Source organism: Harpia harpyja, chromosome 1 (genome assembly GCF_026419915.1).
Source record: "Harpia harpyja isolate bHarHar1 chromosome 1, bHarHar1 primary haplotype, whole genome shotgun sequence".
NCBI classification, from domain to species: domain Eukaryota; kingdom Metazoa; phylum Chordata; class Aves; order Accipitriformes; family Accipitridae; genus Harpia; species Harpia harpyja.
Window position 1 is genome coordinate 42510064 of NC_068940.1, and position 19910 is coordinate 42529973.

Sequence of the window (19910 nt, forward strand, 5' to 3'; positions counted from 1 at the left end):
GTCCAAGCAACTGTTGCTGCTTTCACTTTTTTCTCTCTGTCCTCTCATGCAACGTGACTTCTCATCCCTTACTCTATCCCTAGAAGAAGAGGGGGGAGCCTATGTTGGTTCTTCAGCAAACTATAAATGCCTTGGAAAGTGGTTTTAACGAGTAATTCTCCGTGTCTTTGTGTCTGCTGTAAGTAGTGGTGGGAGAGGGAAAAAAGGAAGGAGAGCAAGTGGCTGTAGAAGGTGGGAAGCCCTAACAGGAGACCAAGAAACTCTGAGATGGAGGTGGGCTCGTTTCTTCCCCCCCCAGACCAGGGTGGGGGAGTTACAGAGCAAACTGTCCCCGCTCCTCTGCCTGTCGGCAAAGGCCCGCGGCGCTGAATGCCTCCGCCTGGAAGGAGGATTAGAATCCCGCATAAAACGAAACGCGGGCGGGTGACGCCGCCGCCAGGCGGGGGGGCTCCCGGGAAGCCGCTTTCTTCCCCGCTGCCCCCGAGGAGCGGCGCGGTGCCGCCCTGCCGGGCCTCGGGCCGGGCCGGGCCCGCCGCTCCCGGGCTGTTTTTCTCCCAGTGTGCCAGAAGAGGGATCCCCAGCCCCGGCGGCGCCTCCCACCCGGCCGCCGCCTCCCTGCCCGCGCTCCCCTTAGGCAGCGGCGGGCCCCGGCAGCAGGCCGGCCCCGGCAACCCGGCCGGCGCCGCCGCCATGGCCCGGCGGTGGGGGCCAGGGCCGCGGTTCCGCGCCCCTCCGTCACCGAGACCTGCCCGGGCCCCTCTGCCAGGTAACGGGGGCGGGTGGGGCGGTCCCGGGCCGCGCACCTGGGAGCGGGGCCGGGCCGGGGGCTGCCGCGGGGCTCGGCCATCTTGTCGCGGCGTCTCGCCCCTCCTCAGCCGGCCGCGGACGGGCCCGCTCCCACGGGCCGCGGAGCTCCGCACCGGGCTTGGGGCGCGGGGGGCTCCCCCCGCGGGTGGGGAAGGCGCTGGAGGCGGCTGCGCTCGGTGGGGTTTTGCCGGCAGCCGGGCCCCAGTCTGGCTGGAGCCGGGCCCGGCCGCGGGCCCCGGCCGGCCCTGCGCCCGTCTTCAGCGGAGCTCAGGCGAGCAGTCAGAGAGCACCAGAGACTGCACGCACAGTGAAATTTATATCTTTATTGCATTAATACAAAAGACAGCGATCGGGGAGGAAGGGGGAGCCAGTAGGGCTGCTGGTTAGCTGGGGCTAGCTTTCGGGGGCTGCCATCAGCAGCCTAAGAAGCTTCCTGCACCCAGCAGTGCCCCAAGCAGTTTGTGGTTTCAGTCACCCCAGGTTGGGTGGTTTAACCTTTTACCAGGTGGTGCCATCAGCAAGCAAGGCCCTGGGTCAGGGCAGAGCAGGGGTGCTTCATCTTCTGTGCTGCAGCAGGGACGGCAGCCCTGCACGGAATGCTCCTCTGCAGCACAGAAGGTCCCCAGGCTGGCACCCTGCAGCCCACCATGCTCCGGCATGGAGCCAGGGCAGCAGCATCACAGAGCCTGATGCAGAAACACAGGGACAGGGTCAAGATCACTCAGCTGGGTCTCGGGGGTGGCAGACCTGTGGATCAGCTTACGGTGCTTTCTTGAAGGCTCCAGGCCAAGCCAGAGGAATTACTACAGAGGTCTCCAGGGATGGTGTGTCTGGTTTGCAGCATCCCAGTAACCTCAGCTCCTCGGTGCTCACGTCAAGGGACAGGCTGGTATCCAGGGGGCCTTTTATTGCTGAGATCTCCCATCTGGGTCCTGGCATCTTCCCAAGGGTTGAGAGGTCACCGACGAGCTCGGTGCTCTTGGAGAGCAGGCTCTCCAGCAGTTTGGGGTGCTTTTCTTTCTTGCACGGTGTTGAGGTGTTCTGCAACACCACATCCATCAGGCAGCCAGCTCTGCTGGGGTGCTCACAAGGCAAACTGGACAGGTCAAAAGCAGCCTGATTGTGGTGGGTCTTGCAGAAGCAAACAAGACTGAGGTCAGAGATGCCCTGGGTCAGGCTGTGCAGGTCGGTCTTCATGCAGCTGCTCAGAGACTCTGACTGCTTGACAACACACAGGGAACTGCTTTTTGCTGCACTGTCCAAGTCCATGTGAAGCTCCCAGGTGTCTGATTTGGAGACACTGCTAGAGTCCATGTAGTAACTGCGGACAGGAGAAGAATGGGTATGGCTGGAGGCCCCGGCCACAAATCCATTTTCTAGGATTTCCTTTATGGTCAGGGTGCTGGTACCGTGCCTCTTGGTGGACAGCATAGTGCAGAATCCCACTACTGTCAGGTTTATGGAGTCCAGAACGTCCCTGTCAGAACAAACATGTTACTGTTCATTACTGTTCACTAGCAAATTGCAGACTTAAAGTAGCAGGACTGCTCTCTGCAAAATCCTGTCTCAGTCTTGCTTAAGAAAGCAAGGAGCTGAGCAGGATCCAGGGGAGGGAGGTGGGCATCCAGCCTGTCATTGTCTTCTAGAGCAACACAATTGTACCACAGCCTGATCATTGCTTGGAGCCTCCTTAGAGTTCTATTTATTTGGCCTCAGCCTGTATACCACTACTCTTAGCTTTGTACAGGGTGTAGGGAGTCTCAGTAAGCCTCTGCATCTGTTAGTGGTACTAAGATGGAGCTGTTTTTCCCCAGAGATAAGACATTTTATCCTCATTCCTCAAGTCAGAGGGCCATTAACCCCAGTTTGAGTCCCTTTGAGAGGAAGGCAGTAAAACCAGGCTCTGGTTAGGATGGGAGAGGTTGAGGAGCAGCTGTCACCTTTAGTCCCACACCTGGTAATCCCCACCTGCAGACCTGTGGGATCCCACAGCCCACACAGGACACCAAGCGAGGTCCTTGAGGACAGGCCCTCCTAGCAGGTCTCATGCCATACACCCCTGCCTTCTGCTCTGTGGGCAGGAGCTTCCTTCACGCTCCCCCTCTGCCTGAGAGGAAAGTTCTCACCACCAGCTCAATCAGCAGCTGCCTTCCAGCCACCCCCAAAGGTAACAGGGTAGATCAAGGAAGGGGAAGGCAGTCACTGTGGCCTGAAACCATTTTTACACTGAACACATTAAAAGCAGAAATAAAAAGCTCCTGAATTTACTGCAGGGGGAGGCTGTATGGCCAGCCTAGAAAGAAAGTCTTTAAGAGACTAAAATACTTTTTACTTAAAGATCATAAAAAAAAAAATAGTATGTGAGAAGTACTAGGGAAATAAAAAGTACTACTTACCTTCAGCTTCTATGAAGACCCCCTTTGAGATCTTGATCCTTTTTTGCCAGTGTGGCTTATAGCGGTTTTATAGTTCTGGTAATTCATTAACAGGCTAATTTCCTAATTAAGCTAGTTTGGGAGAGGGAGGGGTTTTTGCTTCTTTTTAAGCACAGGGGCCGTGATTATGGGTTGTGGCTAACTGCTGAAGGTAAACTGAGTCCTGTAAGGGCTCAGTTGTGTTTGTAGCCTGTCAGTGGGCAGCCCTGGAGAGCAGGGGGGTGTTTGCAGGAACTGTGGTCTTCTGCTGCAGGAGGAGGAGGAGAATGACACATGGAGCCTTCCTGCCTGGACATGACACTCTGGGAGGGTCTCCAACAAAGTGACATCTCTCTTCAGTTTTGTATTGTGTGCTCTGGAATGCTGGCTAGGAGCATCCACATGCACAGGCTAAGTAGGGACGTTATAGATAATGCATGGGCACTAGCAGGTGTGCATGCTGTGTGTACGCAGGCAGCGTGCAGTCTGAAAATAGCCAGAATTCAAAACGCACATGTACGAAATGCTGGCCTGTCTAGGACCAGCTGTCACTGGGGTAGCCACTCCTGCTGCTTTTAGCTCTTCCGCTTTTCACGCGTGGTGTGACAGTGCCGCTGCCTGGCCGCGGGATGCAGGGAAGAGCTGAGCTTTTTCCACGCTGACCGCCTCTTTTCTCTCCTAGGAAGCGCCAAACCTGTGCTTGCCTCTGGGGGCCCCATAGTGCACCCCTGGAGCGAGAGGTGCTGCAAAAGCAACGTGGGGAAGGTGGTTGATTTTAATTTGGTTTTTTTTCCCATTTTGATGGGAGGTGGCTGCCGGGGGTCCTGTGTCACGTGGCTGGCTGGCTGTGGCATGAGAAGACCGCGGCAGTGCCGTAGCAGAAGCAACCCCCCTCCTAGAGCTAATCGAAGCCTTGTCCTGAGGGGCTCCTTGTCCTGAGGGGTTCTCGGTGCACCCCAAACCCGCCCAGAGCCGCGATCCTGGGGCGGGGGGGGGGGCTGCAGCGGGTTTTGCAGGGGTAGAGGTGAGCCGGGGGAGGGGGGAATCCTCCCGGCCCGCGCCCAGGACCGCCTAGCTGCGGTTGCTTTGGGGGTCTCGGTGCGGAGGGTCTCTCAGGGCCGCGGGGGCTCCCCGGGGGCGGGGCGGGCAGGCGCCCTCCCGCGCGCGCCTCTTTGTGCGGGCGGGAGGCGGCAGCGCGCATGCGCGGCCCGGCCCCGCGCGGGGGGGGGGCGCCGTTGGCGCGAGATAGGAAAGTGCCGCCGCCGCCGCCGCCCGGCCCAGCCGCGTCCCGGCTCTGGCCCCGGCCCCGCCATGGCGCGCCGCAGCCGCAGGTGAGTGCAGCCCCCGCCGCGACGGGGGCTTTGTGTGGGGACCCCGCGCCTTCCCGCTGGGGCGGTGGGGAAGAGGGTGTGGGGTAGCCTCGGGGACCCCCTGGAGGCGCTTCTCTGCCGCGCGGCCCACCCCCCGCCCAGGACGGCCCGTTCCCGCTCTCCGGCCGGGCAGCGGGACGGCGGGCCGCAGGCAGGGCCGCGGCCCCGTACCCCCGGGCTCCGTGTTCCACGAGTCCCGCTCTAAAGGCTCCTCTTGGCCCCACCCGGGAGCTGGGAGCGGGCCTGGCTGTGCCTGCTCCGGAGCTGGGGGTGACAGGGCAGGCCGAGGCGGGTCCGGTGGGTGATGTGTAGAGCCCTTTGGGGCTGCTGTCCCAGCACTAGCTGGCTGGCTTCTGGCTGCTCCTCACATCCCATTTCTTTAGTCCAGCAATACAGGAGACTGGTGAGCTGTAAGGAGGGGAAATGGTGCCAGTCCCTCGATGCAAAGTCCTCCCAGAGGGACAGAAGGGAGCAGGAATCAAGAGAAACACTACTTCCCCTGCTCTCAGCAGCATAAAAATTGCTAGCACGCACCGGGAGTCCAAAGCTGAGGGACCCCCTTACACCTGGGGTGTCTGAGTCTGTGAGGTGTTGGGGCTCGGTGCTGGAAGAAAGTAGATCTGGAGCTCTGCTCTGTGCAGTGCAGGTGCTCCCTCTGCTGTGTTTTTATCAGAGGTGGAAATTATAATCTTTGTTTACTCATCTCTAGTGAGGACCAGGATGAGCTGCATTACCAGGATACTGACTCAGATGTGCCAGAGCAGCGGGATGGCAGGTGCAAAGTCAAGTGGACACAAGAAGAGGTAAGTGAGAGCGCAGCGCTTGCTGAGAGTGCGTGCTTTGGGATAGGCTTCTGGCATGGCACCTGGGCCTTGGGTGCATCCACCTCAGTCTTCATCTGCTGGCCACAATACCACCTCCTGCTGTCTTCCTGCTGGAGAAGACCATGTGTCTGTTTTGCTCACGTGAGCTGAGGTTCAGGGGAGTTTGAGGTGTAGCCTGGAGGGCAAGAGCTCCAGCCTCTTTAGCTTAAGTCTGTGAGCCCCGAGCGAGCCATCTGCTGCCTGCAGCACTCTTGTGAGCAAAGAGGGGTTCCAGAGGATGGCTGAGGCCTCCAGCAAGCTGAATTGTGCAGTGGAAATGTCCTCCCTTTTCTCTAGCAAAAGCAGGGAGCATCGAAATTGTTGGGATCATGGCTTAGTCATCCTGGCTGAGAGCCTGAAATTAGTTGGGATATTCTCTTCCCTCCTCCCGGTTACTCCATCGTCTTTGTTCTGTGTGAAAACTACAAGATGTCCTATCTCCCCTTGGGTCTGAACACCAAGTAAGGTGGTCTTTGTGCAGGGATCAAAGCCTTGGGCTCATGTTGAGCAGGGAATTATTTCATGCCTCTTTGCCCAGCTGGAGCACAAAGGCAAGGACACCTATAGCAAGCTTTCTATGAGCTGTAAGAGTAAGCACACCTTGGCTATAGCAGGATTCATGAAAGAAATGCTGTAGAGCCCCGTAGCACTGAAAGACTGTAGACCACCGGGCTAGTGGTGATACACTTAAACCAGTTAGCTTTCTTGGCCAGGCAAAAGCAGTAGCTGAGCTGGGAGATGGACTGTCTGGTCAGGGGTGTACTGAGGCTGGATAAGCAGGTAGCCTTGGCCACAGGGTTTGAACCAGACTGTATTGGAACAGAGCTGAGCTCTTGTTTTGTCCTCGCTGTATGAGCTCACCTTAGTACAGAGCCCAGAACCAAATGGCCTTTTCCAGCTGGGCTCCATGTACTGGAGCGCTGCTAAAGGATGGTGTGAGCTACCTTCCTCCCCTGAATGCAGAATGCCAAAAAAACCCCTTCTTGACAGTTCAAAATAGCTACCTTGTTCACTTGATGCTGTCAGCCCGGCGTGCCCATGGTGTGTATTGCCTCAGTGTATGTGAAAGTGAATGTCTTTGTTCTTTGCAGGATGAGCAACTGAAGATGTTAGTAAGACATTATGGGCAGAATGACTGGAAGTTCCTGGCCAGTCACTTTCCTGTAAGTGACCCCTTGCCCAGGTGGGAGTTGTAGTGTTTGCATGTTGCTGCTTGTGCTCACTGCGCTGGTTCTCTGTGTCTGTGCAGCACCTTGCACAGTGGGGCTCTGTTCTGTGGCTGCAGCTCCATGCGGTGAAATGGTGATCCTTCAGGGCAGGGAGGCATCCTTCTTGCATAGAGGACTTTCAAGGGAGAGTCTGTTGGAGCTGGGGTGAGAAATTGAGGTTCCTGCCTCTGTGCCCAGCGCCCTAGTCTTAGTATGTATTCGTCATGTGCTTCTGCAGGTTTTCCATGGGACAGCCTGTGTGTATGGGGACTGCTGTTGCTATAGGGGCTTTTGGAACCTTTGGTCTAAGCACGGCTGTTCTCGTTCCTTTTCCTAGAACCGCAGTGATCAGCAGTGTCAGTACCGGTGGCTGAGAGTGTTGAATCCAGACTTGGTTAAGGGCCCTTGGACCAAAGAGGAGGACCAAAAGGTAAGTCAGGGCTGAGAGGATCTGAGTGTTGAACTGTGACTGTCTGCGGAGAGGTTGGAGGTGTCAGACCCTTGGGTCTTTTTGTAAACTGTGGGTAATTCTTTCCAATGCTGGATACCCGTGAGAGCAGCACTCTGACCTGTTCTGAGCAGCCTAATGCAGACATGGCTGTCATGTGCAGGAGCAAGTCTAGGCTTCTTCAACTAAATACCTTCTCCCTTTCACACAGTACTGCTATAGTAGGCTGCCAAGGGACAGAGCAGAAAAGGGAATTAATTCATCTGCCTGCTGGCAGATCTCCACCTGACCTGGCCATGCTGGACCTAGAAGAAAATAAAACTGCCATTTCCTCTGCTACAGTAGACAGACTGAAGTGATGTCTGAGGTTGGCTAGGTGAATCATGACTTCTGTGAGCCTGTTTCTCTGCTGATTCCAGACTGAGCTGAGAGAGACCAGCTCAGGCAGACTCATCACCTTGATGTGCTTAAGAAAAGTTGGACTTCATTCCAACTTCTACCAAGGTTTTCTGCTGCAAAATGTCCTAGTTTGTCAGATTCCCTGTAACACTTCTGCTCCCCCATTTCTTTCCCTTTTGGTCCCATTACAGGCTGTTACTGTCCCTTTTGCCTCCCATCTGTGTGTTATGTCAAGCATGTCCTAAGGAAGCTTCTCGTGATGGCCTTCCACCTTCCTACAGCAGAACAGTTGCTGCCTGCTTTCCCCTTCCCATTACATGTCCTGACTGCCAGCATACCCATCTTGGCCAGGCTGGGCTTCAGCTTTCTCCTCCTGCCACTGCACATTTCTTTGCCCTGCAAGCTACTCCAGCTCCTTGGCTTGTGCCTCAGTTTGGTGTCTTTGGTCCATTTGTCTGTGCTTGATAGTCAAGAGTCTGCAGTAAGGACATTTGTTGTGGGCCAAGAGCACTGTGAGCATCACCCGTCTACCCACATCTTTCAGCTGAGCACAGCTGGCCAGGCTAGAAATGCTCTTTGAGAACCCTTTAGCCTCCTCTCTAAGATTTTGGTGGGCTGAACATTGCAGGCAATAGATTGTTTTGTCCTGGCTGTGCCATGAACATATCGCAGGGGCTCAGAACAGATTCCATGCCCAGAAGCATTTGCACTGAGCCTCAGGCAGAAGTGACAAAGCCCTGGTTGAATGGGAAGTGGCAAAGTGGATGGCTCTTAAGTGAATATAGCTTGTTTATGCTTTGGAGCTCTCACTATGCATCCTGGTGCTAGCGGGGCATGGAGCTGCAGCTCTGCCATGTCCTTGGTGTGGCACACTCTGTTAAAGGGAGGCTGTGCCCAGTGGGCAGACCAGTGCAGAGCTGATGGAGACTGCTGTCATGCAGCCAGGTCCTCAGTAGGAGCGGGGGCAGAGGAGCCTTGGGGCATGTGGGACTTGGCCCTTGCTCAGAAATGGGCATGTGTTTCTAAATCTGGGCCCCTCTGTCCGTGGTGCACCTGTCAGTCTCCACCCCATCTTGTGGCGGTCGTCTGCATTCACAGGTACTGTGTGGCAAAATGTCTGCATGGAAACAGCCTCTTTCAGAAGTTCAGCTGAATCATTGCTCTCAAGTGTTGGTATACCTGATTGTCAGTGCTGGATCCCTCCAGCTTTTTCTCCTAAGGGGCCTTTCTCTGCCCTTACCTGATCTCAAGATAGGTAAAGGGCAAAGCCTGAAGATGACTGTGTTGACTTTCCCATTCTTTATTCCATTTCCTTATTTCCCTCCCACTCTCTTCAAAGGTAATTGAACTGGTTAAAAAATATGGCACCAAACAATGGACCCTGATAGCCAAGCACCTGAAAGGGCGGTTAGGGAAGCAGTGCCGGGAACGCTGGCATAACCACCTGAACCCTGAGGTGAAGAAGTCCTCATGGACAGAGGAAGAGGATCGCATTATTTTTGAGGCCCACAAGGTCCTGGGGAATCGTTGGGCGGAGATTGCCAAGCTGCTGCCTGGGAGGTAGGACCTCTTTGCTCACTGGTGCCTTCACACCTGGGTGGCCTGTGGAGATCCACATGTTGGGCTCACAGGATGGGGCTGGAGAGTGTGTAGGAGCTGTTAGCTGTGCTTTAAAGCTGCTGTAAATGGTTTCTGTTTCCTTCTGCTTTCTCTGCAGGACCGACAATGCTGTGAAGAATCACTGGAACTCCACCATCAAGCGGAAGGTGGACACAGGAGGCTTCCTCAATGAAACTAAGGAGTCCAAGTCACTATACTTCCTCTTGGAGGTGGATGACAAGGAGAGCCAAAGTCGAACGAGAGCTGGGAGCCAGGTACTGCACCAGCACATTTGCAGCAGGCAGCTGTGTCAGTCGTCTGCTCTGCTAATGCATATCAGAGCTGTTCACCCTTCTACTGCCTATCATGCTGCCTTTGCCACAGCCTGGTGTCTACATAGACAGTCTGTGCCTTCCCCCAGCCTTCTCCAAGAGACCGACTGTTGGGAGACCTCTCTCTCCAGGAGCTAGAGGTGTAATGTGAGCCCAAGTGTGTTATCCAGGCAGAGGACAGCAGTCTGCTAGTACTGTTATCTTGCCAATCCCAGCATCAGGTCTGTCTTGGAGACCAAAGATTTTTTTGACTCTCTTGTGCTGTTGCTAGTGGGAGAAGGCAGCTGTTCCAGACCGTGTTGGGGGACATGGTGAAAAGGTATTGTGTTCCTTTCCTCTAAAAAAGGAAGCAGGGGAAGTATACCCAATTATTTTTTCATGAAGAAAGCATGTAGTTTTCAAAGGCAGGCTTTTGGAAAGTAGGAAATGCAGAATTGGTGCTACATGCTCAGCCTTTGTTCAACTTTCTCCTGGGATACTGTTACGTGAAACTTTCAGTTAAACAGTCCTGTGCTCATTATGTTGCATGGACTCCTGCTCAGATGATGTAGGGGACAGAGCAATGAGGGAGAATGGGGATGTGAAACAAACTGAATGGCAGGTAGGAGAGCAGGCAGAGCTGAATGTGTCCAGGGACCCTTGCTCTTTTTCCCCAGAACTTGACATTGTTCCCTTGGCTTCTACTAACGGCTGGACTCTCTTTGTTGTATGTGCAAAGAATGTCCTGCCAAACTGGCCAGTTGATATCTCTGAAATAAAGGAAGAGGATGTCAGTGACGAGGAAGTGACCGGTGTACAGGAGTTACCCTCAGAGCTGCCAGCTGCTGAACTGGCAGAGCATAACGCTGAGGGGACCTCAGATGATGCGGTGCCTGAGGATGCCTCTTCATTTTTCACATCACCGTACAAATGGGTCGTTGAAGCTGCCAACTATTTGTACCCAACATCTGTGCCAGCCTTCAGTGAAGCTCTGGACATGATTGAATCCGTAAGTAACAGACTGTTGTTCCTCCAGCTAATGTAGGGAGACTGATTCCCTGCCCTTTTCCCTTGAGTGAACTTATTGGGTCCCCTGGCTCATCACCATAGGCATCCTGAGGAGGGCTAGGTCTGTCATTGGCTTGTGGCTTCCCACCAACTTTTTTCCAGGGCTGGATTACACCTTTCCAGCTCTGACAGTATTGCTCTGGGCTTGCAGATTCCCCTAGGTGGGTGTCCTTGTGCATGGGCTCTGCTGGTGTGGGAGGCTGTAGATGCTGGCGAACCTGATCTCAAGCCCTCCTTTATCAGCCAGATCGTCCCTAGCTCTCCTGTTCATAACGGTTCAGGCCCATGCTCACGGGCTTTCCTTTCTCTCCTGTTACACGATGGAATAGGACAGGACAGGCTGGGAATAGGCCAGGCCCACTTGTAGTATGCAGGACAGACCCTTTCGCACTGGGATGATGCCACCATTTGCTTTCAGTGGAGGTAGCTTCACTGAAACTAGTAATTTTGGGTCAGTCAAGCAGTGCTGAGGTCACCAGGGTGACGGAGGGAGGCTGGCTGGAATCAACAGAGCACTTTGCTGCCATCAGAGGGAAATGTCTCTGCAGCCCCCAGCCTGCCTCAGGAGCTTATGAGCTGATTATCCGTGAAGGATCCACTTTGCATGTGTATAGGAGGACAGAGAGTCTTTGCCCAAGGCTTAACGGCCCATCTGTGGGTCCTTAGGGGCCTGCTTTTATGGTGCTTTGGGTATTGGTGGGGTGGAGCTGTGAAACAGCTGATCTCTGAACTGGTCTGGTTATTTTTAATCTGCTTTCAGCACTGTGTGTTACAGCAGAGCCCTGTGTCCAGCTGTATTGATGTGCCCAAGACGGTGGTTTGGTGTTGGGTGACAGTCACTCAGCCCCTGTCCCCAGACCTATCCCCAGCTGCTTTTTTCGTCCTCTCTGTGTGGGGGTGCAGCTGTTTGTGCAGCTGTGCTGTGAACTGAATGGGGAAACCAACCTTGCGTAAACAGAAAAATCTGCCCTATGCACAAGCAGCAGCTTTCAGCTGGGTCAGTTCCCTGGTCTGGTTCTCAGCTGAGCTGGCAGCAGAGGGGAGGAGGGCTTGAGCTCTCCTCTAGCCAGGTTCCTTGCAAAAGCTGGTGCAATCTCACAAACCGACTTATTTCACCTCCCAGTTCATATCTGCATCTGCACCAGTTGGCTGCTCAGCTTTCCCTCCTGGGCTGCTTCTGATGGTTTCCCTTCTGTGCAGGACCCAGATGGGTGGTGTGATCTGACCCAGTTTGACCTACCTGAGGAACCCTCTGCTGGCAGCAGCAGTAGCAGCAACAGCCCGGTGAGGCAGATCCCCAGCAAGCCAATGCCATCCCTGCCCAATGTGACCGAGTACCGCCTGGACGGCCACACCATCTCTGACCTAAGCAAGAGCAGCAAGGGGGAGCTCATCCCCATCTCTCCATACGCAGAGGTGAGCTTTGGCACGCCGCCCTCTGTGCTGAAGAGGCAGAAGAAGAGGAAGATGTCCCTCTCCCCTGTCACAGAAAACGCCACCAGCACCAGCCTTTCCTTCCTTGACTCCTGCAACAGCATGACGCCCAAGAGCACCCCTGTCAAGACACTGCCCTTCTCTCCATCTCAGGTACAGAGCAATGGCGAGCCCAGTCTGTGCTCCTCTGCTTGGGCTTGGTCATGAGCTAGTAAGTGTTAGTGCTCTGTCTAGTTGCTTTAATGCAATGTATTCCCATCTGCTCTGCCAGCTTTGTGTTTCTCCTCCCTTGAATGAGGCAGTGCCAGTGCACAGGGTGCATCTCTTTGCTAAAACAAGGTATAGAGCTGGGTTCTGGCACTGCTTGTCTTCAGTGATGCCCTTCCTGTGGGAGCAGCAGCCTGTGTCCGCCTCTGGGAGCGCTTGCAGCATCAAGGAAGCCCAGCTACGCTGTGTGATGGGCAGGGCACGTGCCCACTATGAGGAAGGAGCACCACTGTGCAGATCTACATGTCTGCCCACTGCAGGATCGCTGGAGAGCACAGTGCTTCTGTCCCCAGGGCATTGCTGCCCCAGCTGTGGGTAGCAGAGTGGCAACAGTGAAAAGTGGCTTCCCTGTTCGTTTCCAGTTAAGTCACGCAGACAGGCTTGGCAGCACATGCCTTGTGCAGATCTCTGAGTTGCTGTGCTTAGGAAAATGCTCCTGGGCTTGTCTTTGTTGCAAAACAGACTCAGGATCTTTCAGCCTTTGTCGTGACTCCTACAGTGTCCACACACGTGTGCACACATGGTCTCCAACATACATCATCTTGGAGCACTGTGGTGTTCAAACCCACCAGCATCTGGTATATTGATGTTGTGAAGTAAAATCCTAGCAGAGATGAGACAGTTTGTCGTTTTCTCACGGTTTAGGCTGAAGACAGATCAATGCAAAATCTGTTAACTTGTACGCTGTTGCGTTACATGGACTTTCCTCATGTTTGCCAACCTGAGGTTGGAATAGACCTTTGGTAGGCTGGCATTACCTGTCCTTCACCATTTTGCTTAGCCTTATCTGGACCAGTGCAAGGAGAGACTTCTCTCCACCCTGTAGGTGCTTATAGTCATATCAGCTGATCCCTTATGGGAAATGAATAACCTTTTTAGGTGTGAGGCACCTTGTGGCAACTTTCATGTGAGTGTCCATGTACAGGATTGTATGAGTCTGTAAGAGTCATCCTGGTTTATACTGGTACAGATCCCTCTTGTGCCACTCAGTATGGGAGGATTGTCCCTACTTCAGGTTTTCCCCATATTTAGGAAAAAGTAATGACTTGTGATACTGTGCTGGGATGCTTGAGACTGTCTTCTCTTTCTTTCCTGTGCTGTGCAGTTCTTAAACTTTTGGACCAAACAGGATACACTAGAACTGGAGAACCCGTCTCTGACCTCCACACCTGTGTGCAGTCAGAAGGTGATTGTCACCACCCCTCTGCACAGGGACAAGACCCCTCTGCTCCAGAAGAACTCTGCGTAAGTCCTTTCCTCCTCCCCCATCCCCACCTGAGCAGCATCCTTTTCCACACAGCAGTCTGGTCAAATTCAAACATACCTCCCCCAGTACTTGTACTGGCATACTGAGAGTGAGGCAGGGCAGGCTGGGGATTTTGTTAAAGCAGTGTTTCCCCTGCAAAGACGGCTCCTCTCTGAGCTGCAGGGAACAAGTGTTCCATCTGATTGGGGCTGCAGCCAAGTGACCACTGTTGTGCTCAGCTGCTGGGTGGACTGTTGCCTTCTGTGCACGTCTTTGGGAAATGTTGCTGTGCTGTGAGCCCTGTGCCAGCAGGGAAGGGATTTGTTTTCCTCGGCAAGAGCTGTTCAGATCCATCCCTTTAGCTCTGCACCCTTTGCTTTGCCTGACCTGAGGGGCAGTCCAGGGTGATGATTATCCAAGGCACTGTACCAGGCAGGTGAGAAGGGGTGGTCTGCAAGGGAGTGTTTTGCTGGTGGACTGAAGCAGCAAGTGTTTGGGAGTGCTGGCTGTGCTAGCAAAACTGCTCTGTTGGTATGGTCCAGAGCAGCTCCCCTGTCCAGGTGGTGTGAGGTGGCTTGGCTGCTCTTAAGTGCATTTGCACCCAGGACTTCTGCTGGTCCAGCTGTGACTGTCACAAGCCCAGGCTAGCTAGGCCTAAGCAGATCTGCCAGCAGAAGCATTGCAGAGTAGGGCTGGCCTGCAGAGCTGCATGTTGCCTCTCAGGGTGCTGTACTGCTTTCTGATAAGGGTGCTTGGTAGCTGGCAGGGTGGAGCAACATAGCTGGCACATCTGAAGGATGTTTTCCCTGCTAAACGCTCCTCCAAGCCTGTTTGCCCTGCAAACACCCCAGGAATAGTCCAGCCAGGCAGATGGCTTCTGCTGCTGCCATGTGAGACTCTGCAGGCTTGGAAGGATGGGGGTTACTCTGTGTGGATTACATCATGTCTGATCCTTTGTCTTTCTCTTTGCTGCCAGGTTTGTCACACCAGATCAGAAGTATGTGGTGGACAACACTCCTCACACCCCCACACCTTTCAAAAATGCCCTGGAGAAATATGGACCAATTAGGCCTCTGGTGAGTATTGGGCAGGTCTGCCACTGGCAAGTGGCAGAAACATAATGAATGGAAATGGGACGTGGGGGTAGGTTGCAGCAGAGCTGTGAGCCAACTGTTATCTGTGCATAATAAAGTATGGTTTGGTAGAGTCAGGCTGAGATGGGAGGGATGAAGGGGACCTTGTCATGGTGAACATGTCATGGTGAGTAGCCACAGGACTTTTAGCTTCTCTGTAAACCAGCTAAAAATGCAAAAACTGCCCTTGAATCAGGCTGCAGTGCTTGGCTAGTGATGACCTTGAGGACAAGCAAGGAAACAATCTACCTCAGCATCCCTGAGGAATGGGGTCTCTTAATGTGGGTGTTGTGGGGATGGCAGTTTCCAGTATCCTAGGCCTTCTGTGCATACTGGTCTCTTGATGGCACATTTGGGGTTCAGCTGGTAAGAGTCTCTCATGCCTGGAGATCCTGTAAATCTGTCAGGCTAGCAGAAATCTTGTCATATCCTTTACATCTGGGAAGTAAATAAGTTGTCTTTGCGTTTGTCCTCCCACTGTGGGCTCCCCTGACCCCATTATCCCTAGAGGGAAATACTTGTGAGTCTGCCCAGCATACAAATTTTGACTTGTGCTCTCTTCCTTTTCACACCAGCCCCAGACTCCTCACCTGGAAGAAGACTTGAAAGAGGTGCTCCGAAGTGAAGCTGGCATTGAACTTATCATAGAGGATGATGTGAAGCCTGAGAAACAGAAGAGGAAACAAGGGGTGAGCTGATTTTGTATCTAGAACCTGCTGTTGAGCTGCCCTGTGCTGTTAAGGGGTGTTTTGGCTGCTTTTGTTCATCCTACTGTTGATGCCAAAAAGTATTTGGCCCATGGCTGCTGCCTTTTAATCAGCAAGAGGTGCCTGAGGTTAAGGCCAGCTTAAAATATGGCCAGCTGTGTCCTGGTTTGTGCTGAACTCGGGGCATGCTAGGAGATGCTGTGTCCGTAACCTACAGGAGAGACCCATAGCACACTTGGAGCATCTGTGGCAAGTTGGGCTCCCAGAAGGCTGTGGGCTGGTATGCAAAGTCTCTTGGCTCAGTTGCACTGGTGTTTTTCCTACTGAAAGGGGCTTTCTTTTCTAAATCGGTAGCTCTTAGTGCCAGGAGGAGAGCACTGGAACCTGCTGTGCCCTGTGGTGGGGAAGGCTGCAGCATGCTTTCTTCCTGAGGTGCTGGTGCAATGCAGACCTGGGGTGATGTGGGCTTGGTGTGCATCCTGGGTCCTTAAGATGGGAGTTCACCAGGTTGATTCATGCCAAGTCTTGTTTTTCTATGTCCCTCAGTTGCGCAGGAGTCCCATCAAGAAGGTCCGGAAGTCTCTGGCCCTGGATATTTTGGATGAAGATACGACGCAAAATATGCCTGCCCTCCCCAAGACTGTCTGTTTCAAAAGAGCCCAGGTGAGGGGTACTGTGCTCAGGGCAAGGTTAGAGCTGGCTTCTGCTCCAAAGAAACCCTGTGCAAAGCAGCTGTGGGAGCTTTGCCACCTGCAGCTGCCTTTGAACAGTATGTTCAATAGTATGAACATCCACCCCTGAATGTGGATGAAGGGCTGGATTTGTTCGCTGGCCTTTTGGCCAGGCCAGGTATCAGCACTGTCAGGGCAAATTAACTTGTTTCCTTATACTTTTTTTTCCCCCCTTTGCAGCCTGTGAATTTCCTGTCGAGGTCCCTGAACCTTTCCTCCTCGAGCAGGAAGAATGACAGCGGTTTGCTCAACAGAGCCTTTGTGCAAGTGCAGCCAGAGAAAATGTCCTACAGGAAAATGCCGAGCCATTTCAGACCACCAGCACCGGTAAGACCTGCAGCCACTGTTCTCCCAGTCAGGAGGTTAGCTGATAGTGCAGCCCTTGTCCCTCCTCCCGAGGAGGAGTGAGGGGATGAAGGTCTGCATAGGCATCCATACGCTATCAGAGCTGTCTTTGCACCAGGGTTTGGAGATGCTGAGCCAGTTGTGTCATGCTACAGCTTCCTCCTGTCTCTTTGCAAACCTGCCCTTCTGCTGGGGCTCAAAGCCCTATGGTTGATCAGAGCTGTGGCCTCTTTAGAGTGTTTGGCCCTGGATTTCCTCATGGGAATCTGCATCCTGTCCCAGTCCTTCAGGGAATTTGGATGATTGATCCAGCAGTGAAGTAAACCTTCCTTTTTCCAGTGAGCGCTCCTTGGGTGGACTACAGTAGGCTCATCTCTTTTGTTTCTCTGGGCATAGCAAGGCTGTGAAGTGCTGTGTAAATGCTAAACAAAAAGGTATTTCCCACCCCTGTGACTTTTAGGGTGTTTCTAGGTTGTGGTGAAGGCTGTGTGCCATAGGCAGGCTTTATCCTGCTGTTTACCTGAACCTGTGGCAGTACAGAGCTCTGGTTGACAGTGTGCCACCTTGCAGCTTCTGCTGAGGTTGGTGCTGTTACAGCTACTCTGTTCCCCAGCTCTGCATAGTTGCATCTGGGTTGTGCTGGAGTCACAGCAGCCTACAAACGCCTTCTGGGGCATAAACAGTTTCTTGTGCTCTCTTTAAAATCTTCACCACTTGGTATATTTGCAGGCAGAGTGCATTAGTAGAGGGGTATCCTTGCTTTGTTAGGCAGCACAGCTTAGAGAAGGGGATTTGGACCATGATTTTGCAGGTGTTTGCTTGGGCCAAGTCATGGGAGCTCTCTGGTAGCTTGAATGAGGATGGAAATACATGCTTCCCTTGGTGGGGGGGGTAAAACTGCACTGGGGGTTATTGTGGGGGTGTTTTCACATCCCAGGAAGAGCCCAGGTGCAGTGTTGTCTTCACTGAGCAGCCTTGGCTCAGTTGTCATGGAACACTGCAGCGAGGGGGGTTTTGCATCTGTCCCTGGATTAGAGCTGTCTGTTGAAAAGCTCTCTCTTCTGACAAATAAGTACTCCTCAGCCAGAGTAATTCCTTCCCCTTCTCAAAATAAACCCTACTTAAACACTTCCATTTCTCCTCCTGTCCTAGGCAGGGTCGTATTGCTCTGAGAGCTAATAGATCCGTATAAATAAAGCTTTGGGAGTGACTTGAAGGTGACAGTAAGGCAGCTTGTGTAGTGACAGAGTACAGCTGTGCAGTGAAATCCCATTGCCCAAAGACAGCAGAGCTGTCTGCAGTGTTGCTGGGCTCTTGGGATTTATTGTGCTGGACTGGTGTTACTAGCAGTGGCAGTTCCTTATTAAGGAAGCTCACCTAGCTGTGAGCTGAACCTGAATCAGCCCCAAAGCCATGCTGTGGCTGTATGGGATGTTGTTACTGTAAACAAACACTGAAGCTTGAGCTCTTGTTGTTTACAGTGCATGTAAACGGGTATTTCCCGTTCAGGGCGCTGTGTGTCTCTTGGCTGCATTTGTCAGAGGATTTGCAGGGGTTTTCCTGCAGTGCAGAAACACCTTGTGGGTGCCCTTTCTGCATGCAGTAACTGAAGCACACCTGATTTTTCAGCTCTTCCTGTGTGCTGTGGGCCCTGCTGAAACTGAAGGCACCAAATTGCTGTTAAGCATAGTCTTTGACCAATCTAGACCTGGGGCTGAGCAGCTCCTGTAGGAATTGAACTGGTTGGGAATAAACCTCAAAGCTGTTCTTGAATTCCATCCATCCCTCTGGTATTTCTTCAGCACAAGGAGCCTTAGTGGGTTTGTGCTTTGGGGTTTTTGTCTCAAGCCAAGTAAGGGAAAGCCCTGAAAGGGCACATGGGTTGTCCTGAAATGGAGCACTCAACCTGGGAAACTGCTGAACGTAACCCCCCTTTGCTAGAGATTACCATATCGGCTGTTAGGAGTAACTGGCAGTGTGCAAGTTCCTCTGGCTGCAAGATGGGTGCTCCGAAGTTTTATTTCCCTTGGGTAGCAGGTGGTTGTTAGTTTTATTTATTTTTGTAGTCTTTTAAAACAGGATGTTGATGTTGTTTGTCCTCTCCCTTAACTGTGGTGTACGCATGCTTTCTTTTCTCTCTGTAGATGACCAGGGCTTGGAAAGCAGTAGCCTGTGGTGGAACCCGAGACCAACTCTTCATGCAGGAGAAAGCTCGACAGTTTTTGGGCATGTTGAAACAGAGTCACACATCAAGGACCTTAATCTTATCGTGAAGGATTGTTCTGCTTTATATTATTTTTTTAAATTTTTTTTTATAAGTGGAGGGAAGGGGGAGCTACAGGAAAAAATAACCTCTGCCAGACCCTAGTGTTTGTGGGTGGATTTTTTTTTCTTCTGTTCCCAGGTAGATCTATATTGTAATAAATTGGGCTAACTGCTGGCTTAATGTGTGGAATGCAAGTTTTGGGATCATTATGGAAAGGCAAACGAGGGAGGGTTGGAAAGCTAAGAGCAGGACCTCTCTCTGCAAGACCTGGGTTCTGCAAAAGTAGAACCACATAGCTGTGTTCTACCTTGGAGCAGCATGTGCAGTGGGAGGTGGAGACTGGCCTTGCAGCCTGCCTGGATTTTGTGCTGGCTGCTCAGGTACTTCGGGAACAGCTTTTGCGAAGGTTCCTGCATGTCTTGTGTCTCCCCTTCTGGCTTTCCCTGGGGATGAAGTGGTCCATCCCCCTTCACTCTAGGAGGAGGGAGGGTGTTAGGCACTCGTGGGAGCTGTGCTTTGGGCTGACTGGTATTTGGAGCTGGTCCCTTGCTCCCTGTGAGGCCGTTTTGTACTGCCATGCCACAGAAGGGGAGCGGCAGGTGCCTCTCCCCAGGGCTGTGCTCTCTCTTCAAATAAACTATGGTGCTAACATCAGCCTGTCACTTGGACTCTGACTCTGCCTGGGGCCTCACAACACTTGGCGGGAGGCAGCGCTGTGCTGGGGTGGTGAGATGCAGCAAAGCACTGGTTTTCACATGGGATCTTTTCTTTCCTGGCAAGTTGCTGAATTACTGTTAGCCTCTCAGCATGGGGGAGAAGGGACAGTGTGTGTGTGTGTCCTCCCTTAGTTTCATCAGTTGTTTAGAAATTATTTTGGCTACTTTATGGGAATGTGCCACAGTGTGAGCTTAGCATGGCAGGGATCTCTGCAAAGCTGCAAGAGTGGATGGAGGCCACAGAAGAGTGGTGGGCTGGAGAAGAGCAGCCGGAGTGTGTGATGTAGCAGAGCCTCTTCTGTCCTTCCTTTGGAGGCCAAAGCTGCATCCATGTAGCTGTTCAGTGTGGTAACAGTAGTATGATGCCCTGTTTTGACATAACCAAGGATGAAATGTAGCTATTGTAGCAATATATTAACTCTTTGCAATTGGAAAGGTGTTGGAAAAACTGAAGAGCAATTTGCTGGTTAGACCAGCATGTGAGCAGCTCTTCGGGTGAGCTGTGTTCAGGGCTGTGCTGTGATGTGCCACTCTTTGCAAGCCACCAAAGCCATTGTTGCAGATCTGCCTCTGACTGG

At 53.0% G+C, this 19910-nt stretch overlaps 2 protein-coding genes across 3 annotated transcripts; one reads left to right on the forward strand and one right to left on the reverse strand.

The window, feature by feature from the left end:
• Window positions 1-695: 695 nt before the first annotated feature.
• MYBL2 (MYB proto-oncogene like 2) lies at window positions 696-19270 on the forward strand. Of its 2 annotated transcripts, XM_052789763.1 has the most exons (15): window positions 696-766; window positions 3904-3986; window positions 5301-5394; window positions 6546-6617; window positions 7000-7092; window positions 8849-9069; window positions 9227-9383; window positions 10159-10428; window positions 11688-12074; window positions 13294-13433; window positions 14411-14510; window positions 15143-15256; window positions 15821-15937; window positions 16186-16332; window positions 18495-19270. In XM_052789763.1, the coding sequence occupies exons 4-15, from the start codon at window positions 6561-6563 to the stop codon at window positions 18621-18623; spliced, it is 1932 nt and encodes a 643-aa protein (XP_052645723.1). In that variant the 5' UTR covers window positions 696-766; window positions 3904-3986; window positions 5301-5394; window positions 6546-6560; the 3' UTR covers window positions 18624-19270. The 2 variants fall into 2 exon arrangements, with proteins under 2 accessions (XP_052645723.1, XP_052645715.1); XM_052789755.1 differs by lacking the exons at window positions 696-766; window positions 3904-3986 and adding an exon at window positions 4518-4552.
• On the reverse strand, window positions 902-3895 carry LOC128142981 (uncharacterized). The gene is made up of 2 exons (XM_052789777.1): window positions 3204-3895; window positions 902-2284 (listed from the first exon to the last, which is right to left on the reverse strand). The coding sequence occupies exon 2, from the start codon at window positions 2236-2238 to the stop codon at window positions 1567-1569; it is 672 nt and encodes a 223-aa protein (XP_052645737.1). The 5' UTR covers window positions 2239-2284; window positions 3204-3895; the 3' UTR covers window positions 902-1566.
• Window positions 19271-19910: the final 640 nt, after the last annotated feature.

Coding starts and splice junctions, on each gene's coding strand:
- LOC128142981 (XM_052789777.1), bottom strand. CDS start 2,238: ATGCTGTCCACCAAGAGGCACGGTACCAGCACCCTGACCATAAAGGAA.
- MYBL2 (XM_052789755.1), top strand. CDS start 4,533: ATGGCGCGCCGCAGCCGCAG. Junction 5,395..6,545: donor TCAAGTGGACACAAGAAGAG/GTAAGTGAGAGC, acceptor TGTTCTTTGCAG/GATGAGCAACTGAAGATGTT. Junction 16,333..18,494: donor ATTTCAGACCACCAGCACCG/GTAAGACCTGCA, acceptor TTCTCTCTGTAG/ATGACCAGGGCTTGGAAAGC.